Source organism: Asparagus officinalis, chromosome 3, assembly GCF_001876935.1.
Source record: "Asparagus officinalis chromosome 3, Aspof.V1, whole genome shotgun sequence".
Lineage (NCBI taxonomy): Eukaryota > Viridiplantae > Streptophyta > Magnoliopsida > Asparagales > Asparagaceae > Asparagus > Asparagus officinalis.
Genome location: NC_033796.1, coordinates 3,803,991 through 3,820,732, shown reverse-complemented (window position 1 = coordinate 3,820,732; position 16,742 = coordinate 3,803,991). Strand labels below are relative to the sequence as shown.

The window sequence follows — 16,742 nt, the reverse complement described above, 5'->3', positions numbered from 1 at the left end:
AATCCGTATTTAATTCGTGACCGGTAGAATTTGAACCTGAGTTGCTCTGATACCATCTTAAATTTAGCTCCTCTAATAACCATTAGACCAAAACTCCGAAGTTATGATGAGAGTCTAGAATTATAGTTTTTATACTAATTTTAACACATCCATTTCGTTTTGTCAAGGTAGATTGTGATTCGAACTGACCTAACCTGATCACATCCAAACCAACTATGGGTCTTGATTTTGTTCCACCTTAACTTAGTAGACAGATAGAGATTCGGTTCCTCATGGCTCCACCTAAATCTCAAATTTACCCAAGCTCATTTAGCGGGGAAAAATAGGTGTAACAGTCAATGGTTGAGGGCTCAAAAGAAAAAAAATTTAATGGCAATTTTTAGAATAAAGACTTTTCCGTATCTTCCCTATCAAAGGAAGGCAATATTGGGCACAGATGACGACCAGGTCAAAGGCAGTTAAAACAGAATCCCTAAATTGGCATTCTTGTGTGTGATTCATAGCTATCTTCTGCGTGCGTTTTGGTTGTCCTCTCCCTCTCTCCGCCAAACCTCTCATGCTCACCTCTCATCTCCTCCAAACTCATTTCCCCACTACATACTCTCCCCTCTCCATCTCTCCATGGAGGAGGGGGTCCCACCCTTGCCTCCCAAATCTATGCCTCACCCGAATTCCCCTGGGGATGCCAATGGCGATGCCAACAGCCTCTCCTCTGCCATCATCCCCTTCAACAAAAACACATACGTCGTCCAAGTCCCCAAGGACCAAATTTTTCGAGTACCACCACCAGAAAATGCTCGCATCATCGAGGAATACCACAACAAGATGAAAACAAGTAAGAACAGGCCTTATGATTGCAGCTGTGTGGCTCTGGTATTCATGGTCCTCCTAGGCACTGCATTCCTCTGCCTCAGCGGTGTTCTCATCTTTTACTATGTTGCAAATCCAGGAGTCCCGCATCTCAACGTGGATCATGTTGCTCTAGTAGACCCCTCAAGCGCGAAGCCCAAGTTTGATATCACGATAAAGGCTCAAAATCCTAGTGCAACAATGGACTTCCGCCATTTAAGTGGTGGGAAAGTTGATTTGTTCAATAACGGAAAGCATATTGCCTCCGACATCCCACCTGATTTTGATGTAGGGCACAAGGATACGACGGAAATTAAGCTCTCTCTTCTGAGTTCAAAGGCTAAATTGCCTAAAGAGTTCAACTCTACTGCGAAAGGATCAAAGAATGCTCTCGTCCCTCTCTCTTTGTCAGCTGAATTTCCTGTGAAGTTAGGTTTCGGCATACTGCGAATGAGGAAGAAGAAACTAGCCGTTAATTGTGATTTTAAAGTAAGCAAGACGGCAAAGGGGCTAAATGTTGCGTCACAAAACTGCAATGTAAATATTTAAGAATGATGATAGCACTGGAGAAAGATATTATGTTGTTAACCTTTTCTCTCTTTGTCTTCCATTTGCATTGAGAACTTTGCATGTATAAGAGATTTGTCATGATGTAGTAATCATAAATTGATCCTTTTTGCTTATATTTATGTGGCATGTATCTTCCTTCTCTTGGGAAAAGCTTTCAAAAAACTCAAATTTGACGCAACATCCTTGCATTGACTCTTTTGAACTGTATCAAAAAATTGTAGGAAGTTTTGTTCTAATATAACCATGATTCCATGAACGACTTTGATGGGAAGAAAAACTAACAAGAATAGCTTCATCTCAGGTCATTACAATTGAAATGGTTGTTCTGATAATATAGTTGTTCTGATAATATAGTACATCTATTGAACATCTCATGAAGCATAACCAGTTACTTTTCACCAATCGTTCATGATCATTTTTATCAAAGGCCACCGACTGTTCTGTATCTGCTCTGGCATGCTCTGCATACTATTTCAAGAAATACACAAGGGGACGGGATAGCTGAAATACTCAGCACTATGTTGATGTTCTAAATAATGTGAGTGCTTATGCGATATAAGTTTATATACACAAGCAAGTCAAAACATTTATAGGCATCACCAAACAAAACATATAATAAAAATAATGGCTATAGTTATTGTCCAAATCCACCTTAAAAATTATAAAAAAGGTTATCTAGTTGACAACATAAGTATGTCTGAAGTATTGCATAGCCCACCCAACTGTTTTGTAACACAGTGGAAACAATTCTCCAATCAAAGCGTATAGCAATTTATTCTGAAGAAAAAGCCTGTTAAGCCATGCATATGAAGCAAAAATTTATTTAACCTGTGGAAAGTTGCCCATTTGAAATCTATATGCATGCAAATGTGGTTATTGCTTTAAGTCATAAATATCATTTCAAAAAACTAATCCAACTAGAAGTAGGAACAATCAAATTTTAAATTGGTGTGCTCTTAAACGATAAACTTATGTGTACCAACAAGTTATAGGAAATAATCAACTTAGTTCAAAAAAATTGTCAATTTAGCAAATATACTTACCAAAAACTGGAGCCTCCCAAAACCTGATTTTACGCTTTAGAAGCTTACATGCTTCTCAATCCTCACCTTGGAAGCAATCCGCAAGTCATTGCCAAAGAACCTTAATCTTGAGATGTTTCCACCAAATTTGACCAGCCTTATCAGGAAGTAACAAACTTTTAACTGCTATTTGGAAGAAGTCCATCTTTTGCCATCCCAGTAAGGACATCTAATAGAGCCTCCATGTTACCATCCTTGTGGTTCACTTCAACAAGAGCCTTTGAAGTCTCAGCATCTGTTAACAAACAACATGTCATCAACCTACGGATCACTTGGTTCACTTCAGAGCTCATGCCCTCTTCTGAGAGCCCTTTAATAAGAGAGATAGTGCTTATTGCACTTGGATTAAAACCCAACCCTAGCATTTCCTTGTAGAGTTCGAGCGCCTTAGTCATGCTTCCACCTCTACAATGCCCATGAATAATGATGTTGTAAGCAGCCTCATTAGGCTTCCCATTCTTCTCAACCATCGTCTCAAATGCTCTTTCAGCTTCATTCATCAACCCTTTCATACAGAAACTCTTTATAAGTGACACCATACTCTTTAACTCTATTTTGTCACAACAATCCATTAGTTCATCATATGTCACCTTATCTGGAACCGGCTCCTCATAATACAGTCTAAAGAGCAACCTTCGGGCTTCCTTTGTCTTCGCTATTTTATTTAGGCCATTAATAAGAACACTATATGTAACAACATCAGGCAGGATCCCTTTCTTTACCATCTCATCATGAAGACTGAAAGCCTTCTTCACATCACCATCTTTACAATACCCATCAATTAAGGTAGTGTAGGTGAACTCGTCAGGACACAGACCAAAATTCAACATGTTTTCAAATTGTTCATGAGCATCATCGAGTCTCTTTGCTTCACAAAGCCCTCTGATGAGGGAAGAATAGGTAAAAGCATCAGGAGAAATGCTCTTCTTCACCATGTCCTCGATTACCTCAAAGGCTTTCTCCAACTCTCCATTTCGACAATGCCAATTCAAAATCGTGCTATAAGTGACCACATCTGGTACCAACCCTCTCTCCTCCATCTCTTTCACCACCCCCAAAGCTACATCTATTCTTCCTAACATACAATACCCATTAATTAGAGCATTATAGCCCACAATCGAAGGCGAAACACCACTCTCCTTCATCTCCTCCATCAACCTCAATGCATCACCCAAGAACCCTTTCTTGCAAAACCCATCGATCAAAGTCGTGAATGTCATCTCATTGAGCCTCAATCCCCTCTCCTTCATTTGCCCAACAAAATCCATTGCCCGATTCAAATTCCCGCCTTTGCACATTGCATCAATCAATGACGTGTAACTCACCACATTCGGTGCCACCCCTCTCCTCGTCATCTCCCCATGAAGAACAAGTGCTCGATGAACATCCCTAGCTCTGCAATACCCATTCACAAGTGTATTATATGTGACTTCATTAGGAACCAATCCCTCTCTACCCATCTCATCCACAACCCTCTCCGACTCCTTAACCCTCCCCTCTCTACACAGCCCATTTATAATCGAATTATACGTAATCAAGCTCGGTCTCACTCCCCTCTCCGCCATCCTCCTTAAAACCCCAAACCCATCATCCACCCTCTTCGCCTTACAATACCCATCAATCAAAGTATTGTACGTGACTAGATTCGGCGAGCACCCCACCCTCCCCATCTCATCAAAAAACTCCAACCCTCTATCAACCTCCCCCAAAGAGCAAAACCCTTTAATCAAAATATTATAAGTGTAAACGTTCGGGGACACCCCGGACCGTTTCATCCCGTCGTAAAACTCATTGACGCATTTCACCGAACACTTGGTGCGCAGCATAGAATCAAGTACGGAATTGTAAGAGAGCAGTGCTGGGGCTATACCTGAGGACTTGGTGAGCTCCATGATCGACAATGCAGAGGTGATGTCGTTGTTTGAAGTGTAGTGTTTGATTAAGAGGTCGAAGGGGGCAGAAGAGGGAGGGGAGTTGAGGAGAGAGAAAGAGGAGAGGAGGGAGGAGAAGAGGGGTTCAGGGGAGGGGAGGGGGTCATGGGAGGAGAGGAGGCGGACGGGCAAAAGGCGGTAATTTCGGGAGCGGGTTGAGGAGGGAGGAGGCGAGAGGAGAGGGAGGTGAGGGGAGGGGGAGGGGTGGAGGTGGGCCAGAGACGAAGCGAGAGGGTTGAGGAGAGGGCGGTGGGCCCGGTGAGGAGGAGGAGGGGCTTTGAGTGGCGTGGATTTGTGGGTGAAGTTTTGGGTGAGGGAATGAGATGGCCAGGCCTCCGATTTGAGCGAGGCGAGAAGCTTTGTGGCCGCCAAGCTTGCAGGTGGTAATGGTTGGAGCTGAGACCGGCCATGGCTGTCCTGCGAACGCGTCGAGAAGGGGGAGGTCTATTTGGGTGTTAAATTACAAAAGCTCCATGGCTTTTGAGGGGGATTCAGATAAAACCCGCATGTATTATAAACATTTGGCAAAAAGACTCCTGAAGTTTGGGGACCTCCACAGAACTCCCTGATTTATGGAAACCATTTATGCAAATTGAGGGAAAGAAAGAAAAAGTAGCGATAAGTAGACTGTAAACCCCAAGCTACTTATGTTCCGCTAGAAACAAAAAGTGTGAGCCCCTCCTAAACAATTTTATAAAAATTCACACCCAAAAAAAAAATCCAATACTTCTGCTAAAACTAGTAGAAAAGCAGCATGAGTTTCTTTCACTTTTTTTTACTAATAGAGGGAGAGTTGTTTTTTAATTTTGATTGATTAATTTTTGAAGACGTTTTGTCTCTTATGGGCTCTAATTTCGTTGGTGGTAGTTTTCCCAAAGTGCAACGCGTTTTGTCGGATATTCCAAGGTTCAGGTGGTTTTATGGAATAAATAAGCATGATTCAGGGATTTCTGAGCAATATCCCCAACACCGTGGGGTTTCTACCATATTTACCCCTTTATTGGTCTTATTGTTGTATGGGCCGAGTGGGAACCGAATGCTATATGGGCCTGTCAGTTGTAGCACAATTTTAGCCATGTGGGGGACAGCAGTTAAGCCAGGGAGGGTAATGGGCCGTTTATAAGATCGGCCTCTACAGTCGAGAAAGGCATCGTTTTCCTGCAACTTCTGAACTTTTTCCTCGAGTTATTTAAGTATCCCAACACTAAATAAACTTAATTTTGGTGATGTCAGTAGTAAACACAAGTAAAGAAAAACAAAAAATGATCATAAAATAGAGATATAATCCAACGGGTGGTTTTATTCCAACGTCACGCTATTATCAGCTTTTGAGGTGTTTTCTAAGAATGATGCAAAACCTGGAGGATTTGGATCCTCTCCACTACAAAAAAGTAGTGGAGAGACCACTACTTTTAATCTCAAGCGTTGATTATTTAGTAGGCGGTTATGATACAATCTAAATCTAACATTTACCATACCCCCGTGTATTGCACTCATTCCTAATTTGCACTAAAAGAAAAAAATCATAACCACCAACTAGATAATCAATGGCTGTGATTATGTAGTGGTCCCTCCACTATTTTTTTTTTTGTAGTGGAGAGGATCCGAATCCAGACCTGGAGGCCTCTGACAACAACACAAAATAATATATACAGGATCTGGGTCAGTTGAAACATAAATAGAAACTGCAAAACAACTTAATTTAGTGCCATGTAAATTTTCTGGCCGGGAAGAAAAAAAAAAAATAGTTCACAAGCATATATTATTCAACTACAGGAAGTTTTCAATCACGTGAAAAAGCACAAGAGAGTCCAGAATTCTAACGATGGAGTACACTGAGTTTCTAATAAAGGATGCTCCTTGTTCACTCTTTGTTCCATATATATTTCCCCTCGTTTCCCCTTTTGTTCTGCACTTCGTCACTTTCTAATCTATGACAACTTCAGGATGGCCCCTACTTATTCACTACTGATGAGTTGAGAAACTTTTTAAGTACCTATATATTCACTAAAATATGAGAAATTTTTATACGTAGTATTTTTTTTTACAAGAAATTAAGTAATGTTATGGCGGGTAACGTAAGCTATTTAACTTATGATTTATATAAACAGCTAGTCGACTCGCTAGCTTAATCGGTTCAGCGTTAAGACGCTTGAAAATTTAACAGGCTGAATTCCCAATCAAAATTTCCCCAAAAAAAAAAAAAAAAAGATCAAATCATTTGAAACTGTGTGCTGCTTAGAACTTTTAACAGCTAGTGTACGTAGTACACTGGGAGTTTTTCTTTATGCTGCCCTGGTTTTTTTGACTTCAGCTAGCATGGCCCCTACACGTCCATTGATGGGTGAAGTTATAAGTACATTGAACCAGAGCATCCTGCCTGACCCTTGTGAGAGCAGGAACTGGTCAAGGTTTCATGTGATCGGGTCAAAAAGTTACCCCCGTTAATTAACATGCACTAGGAAATTTGTGTGTACGTACAAATTAAAGTTGTTTTTATCTTAATTTGTTCTGATTCTCCTTTAGTCTCTAACAGCAAGATTAGCCAATCGATCATGCGCTAGCCTCTCACACATATATTATGCCCTTCAATTATGTGCAAGATCTGTCCCCAGCGAAGAGACCCAAATGAAAAGTATTGATCCAAGGGAACAAAGCACACTCCACCAAATTATCTAACACCCAAGTTGCTCAAACTAACAAACGCACACGATAATCTAACAACAATGTTCCCTTAGAGCCTAAGTAAATTGAAAAAGGAGGAGGAGACACGTGGCGATTCGCACGTAGGNGAGATGGAGGAGGAGGAGGAGGAGGAGGAGAGAGAGCATCGGGATTGATTCCATATACCAATATTAATTGAAGATATAAAATCCCAAAGAGCCAATGAATGCTCTCCCACGCTTAGAGGGACCATCTCCTCAGCTACATTTGTGCTGAAAATGCCAAGTGACAAGTGTCCATGCCACCCTTACAACTACAAAGGGTGCTAGCTAGTATATATATTGATTTTTCTTTTTTTTTTGTTGGCCTCCCTTGAATTGGAGATCAGAAGTGGACATGTGAAGACATTGTAGAGGTGATGGGCAACGCATAAAGGAATTATGAAGGGAATCTTTGCGCTTTCAAAATGATTCCGTGGGAGACTAACTCGGCTATATAGTATCTAAACCTCTCGATCTCCTAGAATAAATCTAGCCACCCACAATAATGCATCAATTATTACGCATGCATTTTAGGTTTGTTTCGCGTATCTAACGAGCCTTGAATAAACAAAACTTGTTCGTGATACGCATCAAGTGTCAGGCGCTTGTGATCGATCGAGCCGGTTTTCGCAACATTAAATGAATCCGGGAGGATAGGATTGCACTGCAGAGAGATTCTTAATTAGATGACTTAATTAATTACCTTGTGTCTAATTACCATGCATTATTAGCTTGCTTTGCGACTGTAATGAAATAATGGAGACCATCTATGTAACAAATTAATGACCACATAGAGTAGTATTTAACTATATATATATATATATATGGAGGATAATACAGATCTTTTGGACAGGAAAGATTCATTAATCTAAATATAGAAGAGCAGCTAGTATCAACGGTCGCCTAGAGATTTCACTTCACTTGTGCATCAACTATTAGTCAACATAGAGAGTGTTAGCTAGCGAGGTTGATGGTACTCTAGGGGGGGGGGGATTGGATTGGCTTTCTTTTTCATATCAACGACTGTGCAATGAGAGGCTAAATGATTGTCATCACTAGCTACTCGGTATGCGAGAGGACCCCCAAAGGCCTCGGCACACCAATAATGGTGACTCCCCCTCAAGACTTAGTTTATTTCGATCAGAGACTTAGGCACCAATTATGAAAAGAATGGAGTGGGCATCATCTTTCCACATAGGAGAAGGGCTTGTCATCAAAAGGGAGTAGATGCGTGTTAGCGTCCCTGTTCAGAGACCAGGTGTGCTCAAAGGCGAGCTCTAGCTTTTGAGTGGAATCCAACTCCTCAGCCAACCATGGAGGATTCCTTTACACACGCTAGTGGGTCGTCTCCCTTTCATGACCTAACTAATTAAAAATAAAAAAAAAAGTATATTCAATCACAATTAAATCATCTGATAATATTGCTAATAGATTCCACTCCCCTCTTTTGTATGTGGGTCCGGCTGACTTAGATCCGTGGTGGCCAATGGTGAAGGTGTCCTCCTATTTTGTTAGAGGCTTTTTAACTACTACAATTGTAATTGTATATTAGATTTTGTTTTTGTTTTTTTATTTTTATTTTTTCCCCCCGGCCCCCTCCTCTCTCTCTCTCTCTCTCCCCCCTAGAGATGATAGCTCGCTCAATGTGTGCAGATCCTATAATGTGGGTTAATTATTTATGTCCCTTGCTTCAAGGATCACGCATTAATATTTCCCCTCTGCACCCTATAATGGTTGCACCCTCACCCTTATTCTATTTGGCCATGATCTCTTCTTGGGGGTCTCAAAGACAATCCCAATAATTTAAGAGCCAAGCTCTGTTCTGGCCATGGGGTTATGTGTGGAAGTGGGGGAGCACACACAGGGGACACATTTGTTTAAGAGGGAGAGTGCGTGTGTGTCGTCGACACATAACCCCCGTGGGCTTCGGTAGTGAAGATTTGCTATTATTTGATGCAGTGGCGTCGGAAGCAAGTATATATATGGGATTTTTTGCACTTCACTTCCGTGGGACTTGAGATTCCCCTGAGATTCCCTTATCCTTGAATTGGCTACACAAACCTTTTGTCAATGCATTTATAACTCTACCCATTAATTAGTCTTTTGCATCAAATGTAGCCATTTCGTGCTTAGAAACCCAAGATAATCGATGAGTAAAGGAGGTAGGACCTCCACTGGACCAACCTGTGTCTTAATTAAGGATAAAATCACCAACTCTCTTGCGATTGGCCAATTTGAAAAGAATAACATGGGATTAACGAGCAGTAGTCATGTCTCGATTAATTTAACAATCCTGGGGCTGTACGCATAACCTTTGTCTCAATTTATCGAAGAATTCATGATTGATAATGAGGATAAGGATGGTGATGAGGACGGAGGTCATGCTGAAGAGGGTTGTACTGAAATTAGTCAGGGGGTGGGTTACTAATTTGCGGAATATCATATGCTAACATGGAACATAATTCATGCTCATAAATATTTTCTTACCCTTATATTAGCTACTAATTAATTTCCAAAGATGAATGTGTTAATAGTGATGAGCTTTCTTTCTCTACTCAATGATGAGCTTTCTTTCTTCAGCTGCATAAACAAACAAAGCATCAAGCAGCTGATTGATGTAGAACCTGAACTGGATGAGTGTGACCCAAATCTTTCTATAAACTTGCCATTCTCCCTTTGAGAAAAATCTTTATTAAAAAAAATGGTGGCTGAAGGACCACTTGAAAAAGTTAAGAGGATCCCACATGATTAGAGGCCCCAAGTTCTTCGCCAATCATCATTGCTTCGAGTGAAAAAACCTACTAACACCTCGAAACTATTTGAAAATAATAAAAATATCTTCACTATTGTTGGCCTTTTGGCTGTTTCAGGTTAGGTTTCAGTGAGATACAGTAGTTAACTGAGCTTTAGTGAGATACAAATCCCATCAAGTGTGCAGTTTTGGTATCCATCTACTCAGAGAGCCTAAATCTTGAGTGTCCATGAATCGCTTTGTTAGGCGATGTGGAGCCTAACTATCAGACTCGGCCCTATTCGTTGCATTGAAGAGAAAAACCGGCAAGAACAGGAAAAACGAAGCAGACAACGTTTTGGGTGCTGGCCGGTCGACCGCGAGTCTAGGCCCGGTCGACCGGAAAACATGCACACTACAGGGTGTGTTTCTGCATTCTGGCCGGTCGACCGCGAGGCTAGGCCCGGTCGACCGCGGACCCTGTAATTGGTTTCCTGAGATTTTGATGTTCTGGTTGGTCGACCGTGCCATTGTTGACGGTCGACCGCGACTCAGGTTTGGGCCTGGGCTCGTTTTCCCGTCTGTTTGAGATTCTTGTTTGTAAGAACCCTATGCTATAAAAGGGGTGATTATGCCATCTTGTAAACTAACCTGAAAATAGTGAAACTTTTTCCTTGCGGCGACCGTGGACGTAGCTTCTCTCGTTGAGAAGTGAACCACGTAAAATTCTCTGTGCTCTCTGTGATTGTTCTTTTTTCTTTTCTCCATCTCTATTTCCAAATCGCAACAGGGGTTAGAAAACCCAACAATTGGTATCAAAGCAACCAGGTTCGGCGCAGGCGATTTGATGTTAGATATGGGATCCCGAGAAGGAGACGTTCAAGATTGAGAAGTTTGATGGGATAAACTCCGGGTACTGGAAGATGCAGATGAACAACTACCTCTATCAAAAGGATCTGTATTTGCAATTGGGAGAGAAGCCGGTGGATATGAAGGATGCAGAATGGAAGTTGTTAAATCAGAAGGCCATTGGAACAATTAGGTTGACCTTGTCCAGATCTGTAGCCTTCAACATCAAGAATCAGGACTCGACGGGGTATCTCATGGCTGCTTTATCCAACATGTTTGAACAACCCTCGACAGCAAATAAGGTACATCTTATAAAAAGTTATTTAATTTGAGGATGTCTGAGAATCAAAAATTCAAGGATCACCTTAATGAATTTAATGAGATCACAGATCAGTTAAACTCCGTTAATATTAAATTCGATGATGAAATTCAAGCCCTCTTAATACTTGGTCAGTTGCCTGATAACTAGAAGGGTACCGTTATTTCGATTAGCGGGTCATTTGAAAAATCAAAACTGAAGTTTTCAGAGATTGTTGACATGGTTATGACCGATGAGATTAGAAGGCAAGAAGAAGGAGTCGCTAGTTGAGTGTCAGCACTGAATGTTGAAAGTAGAGGTAGAAACAGAAACATGAATAGAGGAAATAGTCGTGGGAGACCTAATTCGAGGAACAGCAGGTCAAAATCCAAAAATCGTAAAAGCAAGAAAGAGATTGACTGCTAAAACTATGGCAAGTATAGGCACTATAAGAATCAGTGCAGGGAATCCAAGAAAGACAAGGAGAGAAAGATTGAAGCGAACGTTGCATCGGGAGAATCAGATGATGCCCTCATTTGCTCGTTAGAGAGCAAAACAGAATCATGTGTGCTGGATTCAGGAGCATTGTTTCATGCTACCTCAAATAGAGATCTATTTGAGAACTATGTTCCAGGAAATCTAGGAAAAGTCTACCCTGGTGATGACCAGGCGTGTGATATAGTTGGAAAAGGAGTAGTGCAGATAAACCTCAATGAGTCTGTATGGAAGTTGAATGATGTGAGGCATGTTCCTAGCTTGAGGAAGAATCTAATCTCCATAGGACAGCTGGCAAAAGAGGGATATATAACAACATTCGCATGTGATACGTGGAAGGTTACCAAGGGGTCTATGATTGTTGCCCGTGACACGAAGAGTGTGACTCTCTATATGACAACAGATGCATGTGGATCCATTACAGTGGTTGAGAGCAAAAAAGATCCAAATTTATGGCACAAAAGACTTGGTCACATGAGCAGCAATGGGCTAAAGGTCATGTGGTCGAATGGAAAGCTACCAGGTTTGAGGTCGACTGGTCTTGACTTATGTGAAAACTGCATCTTTGGAAAACAGAAGAGAATAAGCTTCAAAAGAGTTGACAGAACTTTGAAGGAAGAGAAGCTTGAGCTAGTTCATACAGATGTGTGGGGGTCCAGTATCAGTCCAGTCTACTGGTGGAAGGTTGTATTTTGTGACCTTCATAGATGATCACTCGAGGAAGACTTGGGTCTATTTCTTGAAACACAAATCAGAAGTGTTCGAAGTGTTCAAAAGGTGAAAGGCTATGGTAGAAAATGAAACAAGTTTGAAGATCAATAAGCTGCGATCAGATAATGGCGATGAGTATGAAGATTCTGAGTTTAAGAAGTTCAGCTATGATAGTGACATCAGATTGGAGAGGGTAGTGCCGGTACACCACAGCAGAACGACATTACAGAACGGATGAACATGACATTGACTGAGAGAGCCAGAAGCATGTGTCTACAAGCAGGACTTCCAAAGCAGTTCTGGACAGAAGCAGTTAACATAGCTGCCTACCTGATCAACCGGGGACCATCAGTACCTTTGGAGCACTAAATACCTGAAGAAGTATGGAGCGGAAAGGAGGTAAACCTTTCTCATCTAAGAGTCTTTGGTTGTGTTTTATATGTTCATTTGAGTGATCATATAAGAAGCAAACTCGATTCTAAATCTTTAAAATGTTATTTTGTTGGCTATAGTGGTGATGAGTTTGGCTATAAGTTCTGGGATGAGCAGAGCAAGAAAGTCATCAGAAGCAGGGATGTTGTCTTCAATGAAGTAGTCCCCTACAAAGATCGTGATATTGTTCAGTCCACTAGTTCAGTGTAGTTTGAGCTTGTATACTTCGAGCCGGGTGATGTTCCAGATGGGAGCAACCTTGAGGCTAGTTTTGATGAGGCAAAAGAAGTAGCAGAAGAGGTGGAAGAATAGATGATAGAGGAGATTACTTCAGAGAGGACAGATGCAGATGTAGAGTCTGGTCCACCTGTCAGAGAGTTGAGGCGGACAACTAGAGTACCCTAGCCAATTCCGAAGTATCCATCATTACAGTCCAAGTCTCATTTGAACTACTTATTGTTGAGTGATGGTGGAGAGCCAGAAAGCTATGATGAGGCATGTCGAGTGGGTGATGCGAGCAAGTGGGAGCTTACTATAAAAGATAAGATGGAGTTCTTGAACTCTAACAAGACTTGGGAGCTTGCGAAGTTGCCAGTGGGAAAGAAAGTCTTGAGTAACAAATGGGTGTACAGAATCAAGGAGGAGCATGATGGTTCCAAGAGATACAATGCTAGATTGGTGGTCAAAGGGTTTCAGCAGAAAGAATGAGTCGACTACACAGAAATCTTCTCTCCTGTAGTCAAATTGACTACTATCAGATTGGTTCTGAGCATTATTGCAACTGAGGATCTACATATCGAGCAATTAGATGTGAAGATAGTCTTCCTCTACGATGACTTAGAGGAAGAGATATACATGCAGCAGCCAGAGGGATTTACTCAGAAAGGCAAAGAAAAGATGGTGTGCGGATTAAAAAAGAGCTTTCATGGTCTGAAACAAGCTCCAAGGCAATGGTACAAAAATTTTGATGGGTTCATGCAGAGGAATGGATACTCACATGCAATGCTGATCATTGTTGTCTCTTTAAGAAGCTTGATACCAGTTACGTTATCTTGCTACTATACGTCAACGATATGCTAGTAGCCGGTTCAGATATGGGTGGGATCAAGAAGTTGAAGAAGCAGTTGTCAAGTGAGTTTGGCATGAAGGACTTAGGTACAACGAAGCAGATTTTAGGGATGAAGATTAGCAGAGACAGGATTTTAGGTACACTGTGGCTATCTCAGGCCGAGTACATTAGACGAGTGCTTGAGAGGTTCTGGGATGAGTGATGCTAAGGCTGTTAGCACACCTTTGGCTAGTCATTTCAGGTTGATTAGGGAGCAGTGTCCAGTGACTGATGAGGAGAAAGACTACATGGTGAAGGTTCCATATGCTTCAGCCATTGGAAATCTTATGTACGACATGGTGTGTACGAGGTCTGACATTTCCCATGCAGTGGGAGCTGTAAGTAGATTCATGTTAGATCCAGGAGAACAGCACTAGGAAGTAGTGAAGTGGATTCCAAGAGATGCAAGTTGGGCCTGCAGGGGGTATGTTGATGCAAACTTTGCTGGTGAGATAGATCAGAGGATGAGCACTATGGTGTATGTGTTCACATTAGGTACTACTGCCATCAGTTAGGTCTCCCAATTGCAGAAGATCGTTGCTTTATCGACTACAGAGGCAAAATATATTGTTGTGACAGAGGCAAGCAAGGAGATGATATGGTTAAAGGGGTTATTAGAGGAGTTGGGACATAAAATGAGAAGAGTGTCTTACACTGTAATAGCCAGAGTGTCATTCATTTGGCAAAGAACCCAGCTTTTCATGCCAGGACCAAGCATATACAGATTCGTTATCACTTCATAAGGTCATCCTTGGATGATGACTGTTTGTAGGAAATTTGCAGTAAAAAGACAATGAAAGAAAATTTGACTTGTATTCCCTCAAAATCAATTACAATTTGGATTCCGATTACAAAAGAGAGGAGAATGAATTTGATTCTCCCCTTTATTTAATTCTGGGTTCTTCACGGTGGCGATGAGATGCCTCCCTCGAATGCTCGCGTCGAGTTTGCTTCTCGTTGACGATCCGAACGTCTTGATTCACTGGAACGTGATTTTCTCCTCACGATTTGACGCTGTGGAGAACTTGCGTGGCAAGTTTGAAAATAACTCTTAACGAGTTGATAACTCTGAACGAGTTTTAGGAGAACTTGCAGAGCAAGTTTTGAACTCTGATCGAGTTGATAACTCTGACGAGTTTTAGAAGAACTTGCAGAGCAAGTTTTGAACTCTGATCGAGTTGATAACTCTGAACGAGTTTGAACTCTTGAAAAAGAGTTGATTTGAACCGAAAGTTCGGTTAATAAGCCAAGGAAGAAGTTCCTGTTGCTGGTCTCCCAAAACTCCAACAATTCAAGCCGAGAGCCAAAAAGCCAAAAGCCTTCTCTCCCAAGCCAAAATCCCAGCCCGAACTCAGTTGAGTTTTGAGGTATTTATAGGGGGTTAAGGGTATAACCGCCCCTTAAATATCTCCTTAATGAGGGTTTAATGGGGTGTAACTGCCCCTCATAAATCTCTCCATGATAGGGTAGTGATCCCCTAAAATCTTGGGGAGAAAACGGTTCTGGAACCGTTCAAATCGTGCTTGAACGAGTTAAACGCTGAAAACAGCGTTCTGGGCTCGAACTGTGCGTTTCTGGACCTGAAACGCACAGTTGAGGTTGAAAAACGCACAGCTGGGGCTGAAAACGCACAGCTGGAGCTGAAAAACGCACAGCTGGGCTGAAAACGCACAGTTGAGGCTGAAAACGCACAGCTGAGGCTGAAAACGCACAGCTGAGGCTGAAAACGCACAGCTGAGGCTGAAAACGCACAACTGGGCCTGTAAACGCACAGTTGGCCTGTTTCAGGCTAAAAACGCACAGTTGAGCCCATAAACGCACAGTTGAGCCGTAAACGCACAGTTGGCCTGTAAACGCACAGTTGGCCTGTTTCAGGCTAAAAACGCACAGTTTGTGCTGTTTTAGAGATGAACTCTGCGTTTTAGGCTGAAAACGCAGAGTTGTGCCTGTTTAAAGGCTGAAAACGCACAGTTGTGCTGTTTTAAAGATTAACTCTGCGTTTCTAGATTGAAAACGCAGAGTTGAGCCTGTTTAAAGGCTGAAAACGCACAGTTGTGCTGTTTTAAAGATTAACTCTGCGTTTCTAGATTGAAAACGCAGAGTTGAGCCTGTTTAAAGGCTGAAAACGCACAGTTGTGCTGTTTTAGCGATTAACTCTGCGTTTTGATGTTGAAAACGCAGAGTTGAGCATGTGCGCTTTGACTCTGTAATGCAGAGGCGAACCTTAGGCGGGCTTGGCGGGCTTCAGGCTAAGTCCAATGTTCTGATGAAGTCCAGTCTTGCAGACGGACCTCAGAACATAATTTGCTGCGAAGAACAGGTCATAACTTTCAAACCGTAAGTCGGAATTAGACGAATTATATATGAAAATCGGCTATCTCGACGAGACGGGGCCATCCGAACCTGGACCTATCGCTCTATTGAAGAGAGTCGATAAGTGGATTTTGTCAGAGGTGTAGTGTTAACGTGACAGGATTTGTGTTGCAATTGGAGCAACTTTGGGGACTTATCATCCTATTGACGAGGATTGATAAGTGGGTTTTGTCAGAGGTGTAGTGTTAACGTGACAGGATTTGTGTTGCAATTGGAGCAACTTTGGGGACTTATCATCCTATTGACGAGGATTGATAAGTGGGTTTTGTCAGAGGTGTAGTATTAACGTGACAGGATTTGTGTTGCAATTGGAGCAACTTTGGGGACTTATCATCCTATTGACGAGGATTGATAAGTGGGTTTTGTCAGAGGTGTATTGTTAACGTGACAAGAATTTGGAGTGATGCAAACTGAATGCATACTCTGTGGGGATGATGATCGTCAGAAGTGTAATGTTAACTCGACGATGTGAAAGATTCGTTACTCTTAATCCAGTGGATTCCAAGTAACCAACCCCCAGTCTTGATGAAGACTTAGCAGGGGAATAAAAAAGAGGTAGACAAGGCACATCACCTAGTGGGGCACTATCCATGAAGTCGGAATAGAAT

At 41.9% G+C, this 16,742-nt stretch overlaps 2 protein-coding genes across 2 annotated transcripts; one reads left to right on the top strand and one right to left on the bottom strand.

Moving 5' to 3' along the window:
* On the top strand, positions 318 to 2,210 carry LOC109832691 (NDR1/HIN1-like protein 13). Its single transcript, XM_020400095.1, has one exon. It carries the CDS (start codon positions 622 to 624, stop codon positions 1,396 to 1,398), a length of 777 nt encoding a protein of 258 aa, XP_020255684.1. The 5' UTR covers positions 318 to 621; the 3' UTR covers positions 1,399 to 2,210.
* LOC109832513 (pentatricopeptide repeat-containing protein At5g39710) lies at positions 1,066 to 10,636 on the bottom strand. Its single transcript, XM_020399864.1, has 3 exons — positions 10,520 to 10,636; positions 2,463 to 4,849; positions 1,066 to 1,293 (listed from the first exon to the last, which is right to left on the bottom strand). Exons 1-2 carry the CDS (start codon positions 10,634 to 10,636, stop codon positions 2,621 to 2,623), a joined length of 2,346 nt encoding a protein of 781 aa, XP_020255453.1. The 3' UTR covers positions 1,066 to 1,293; positions 2,463 to 2,620.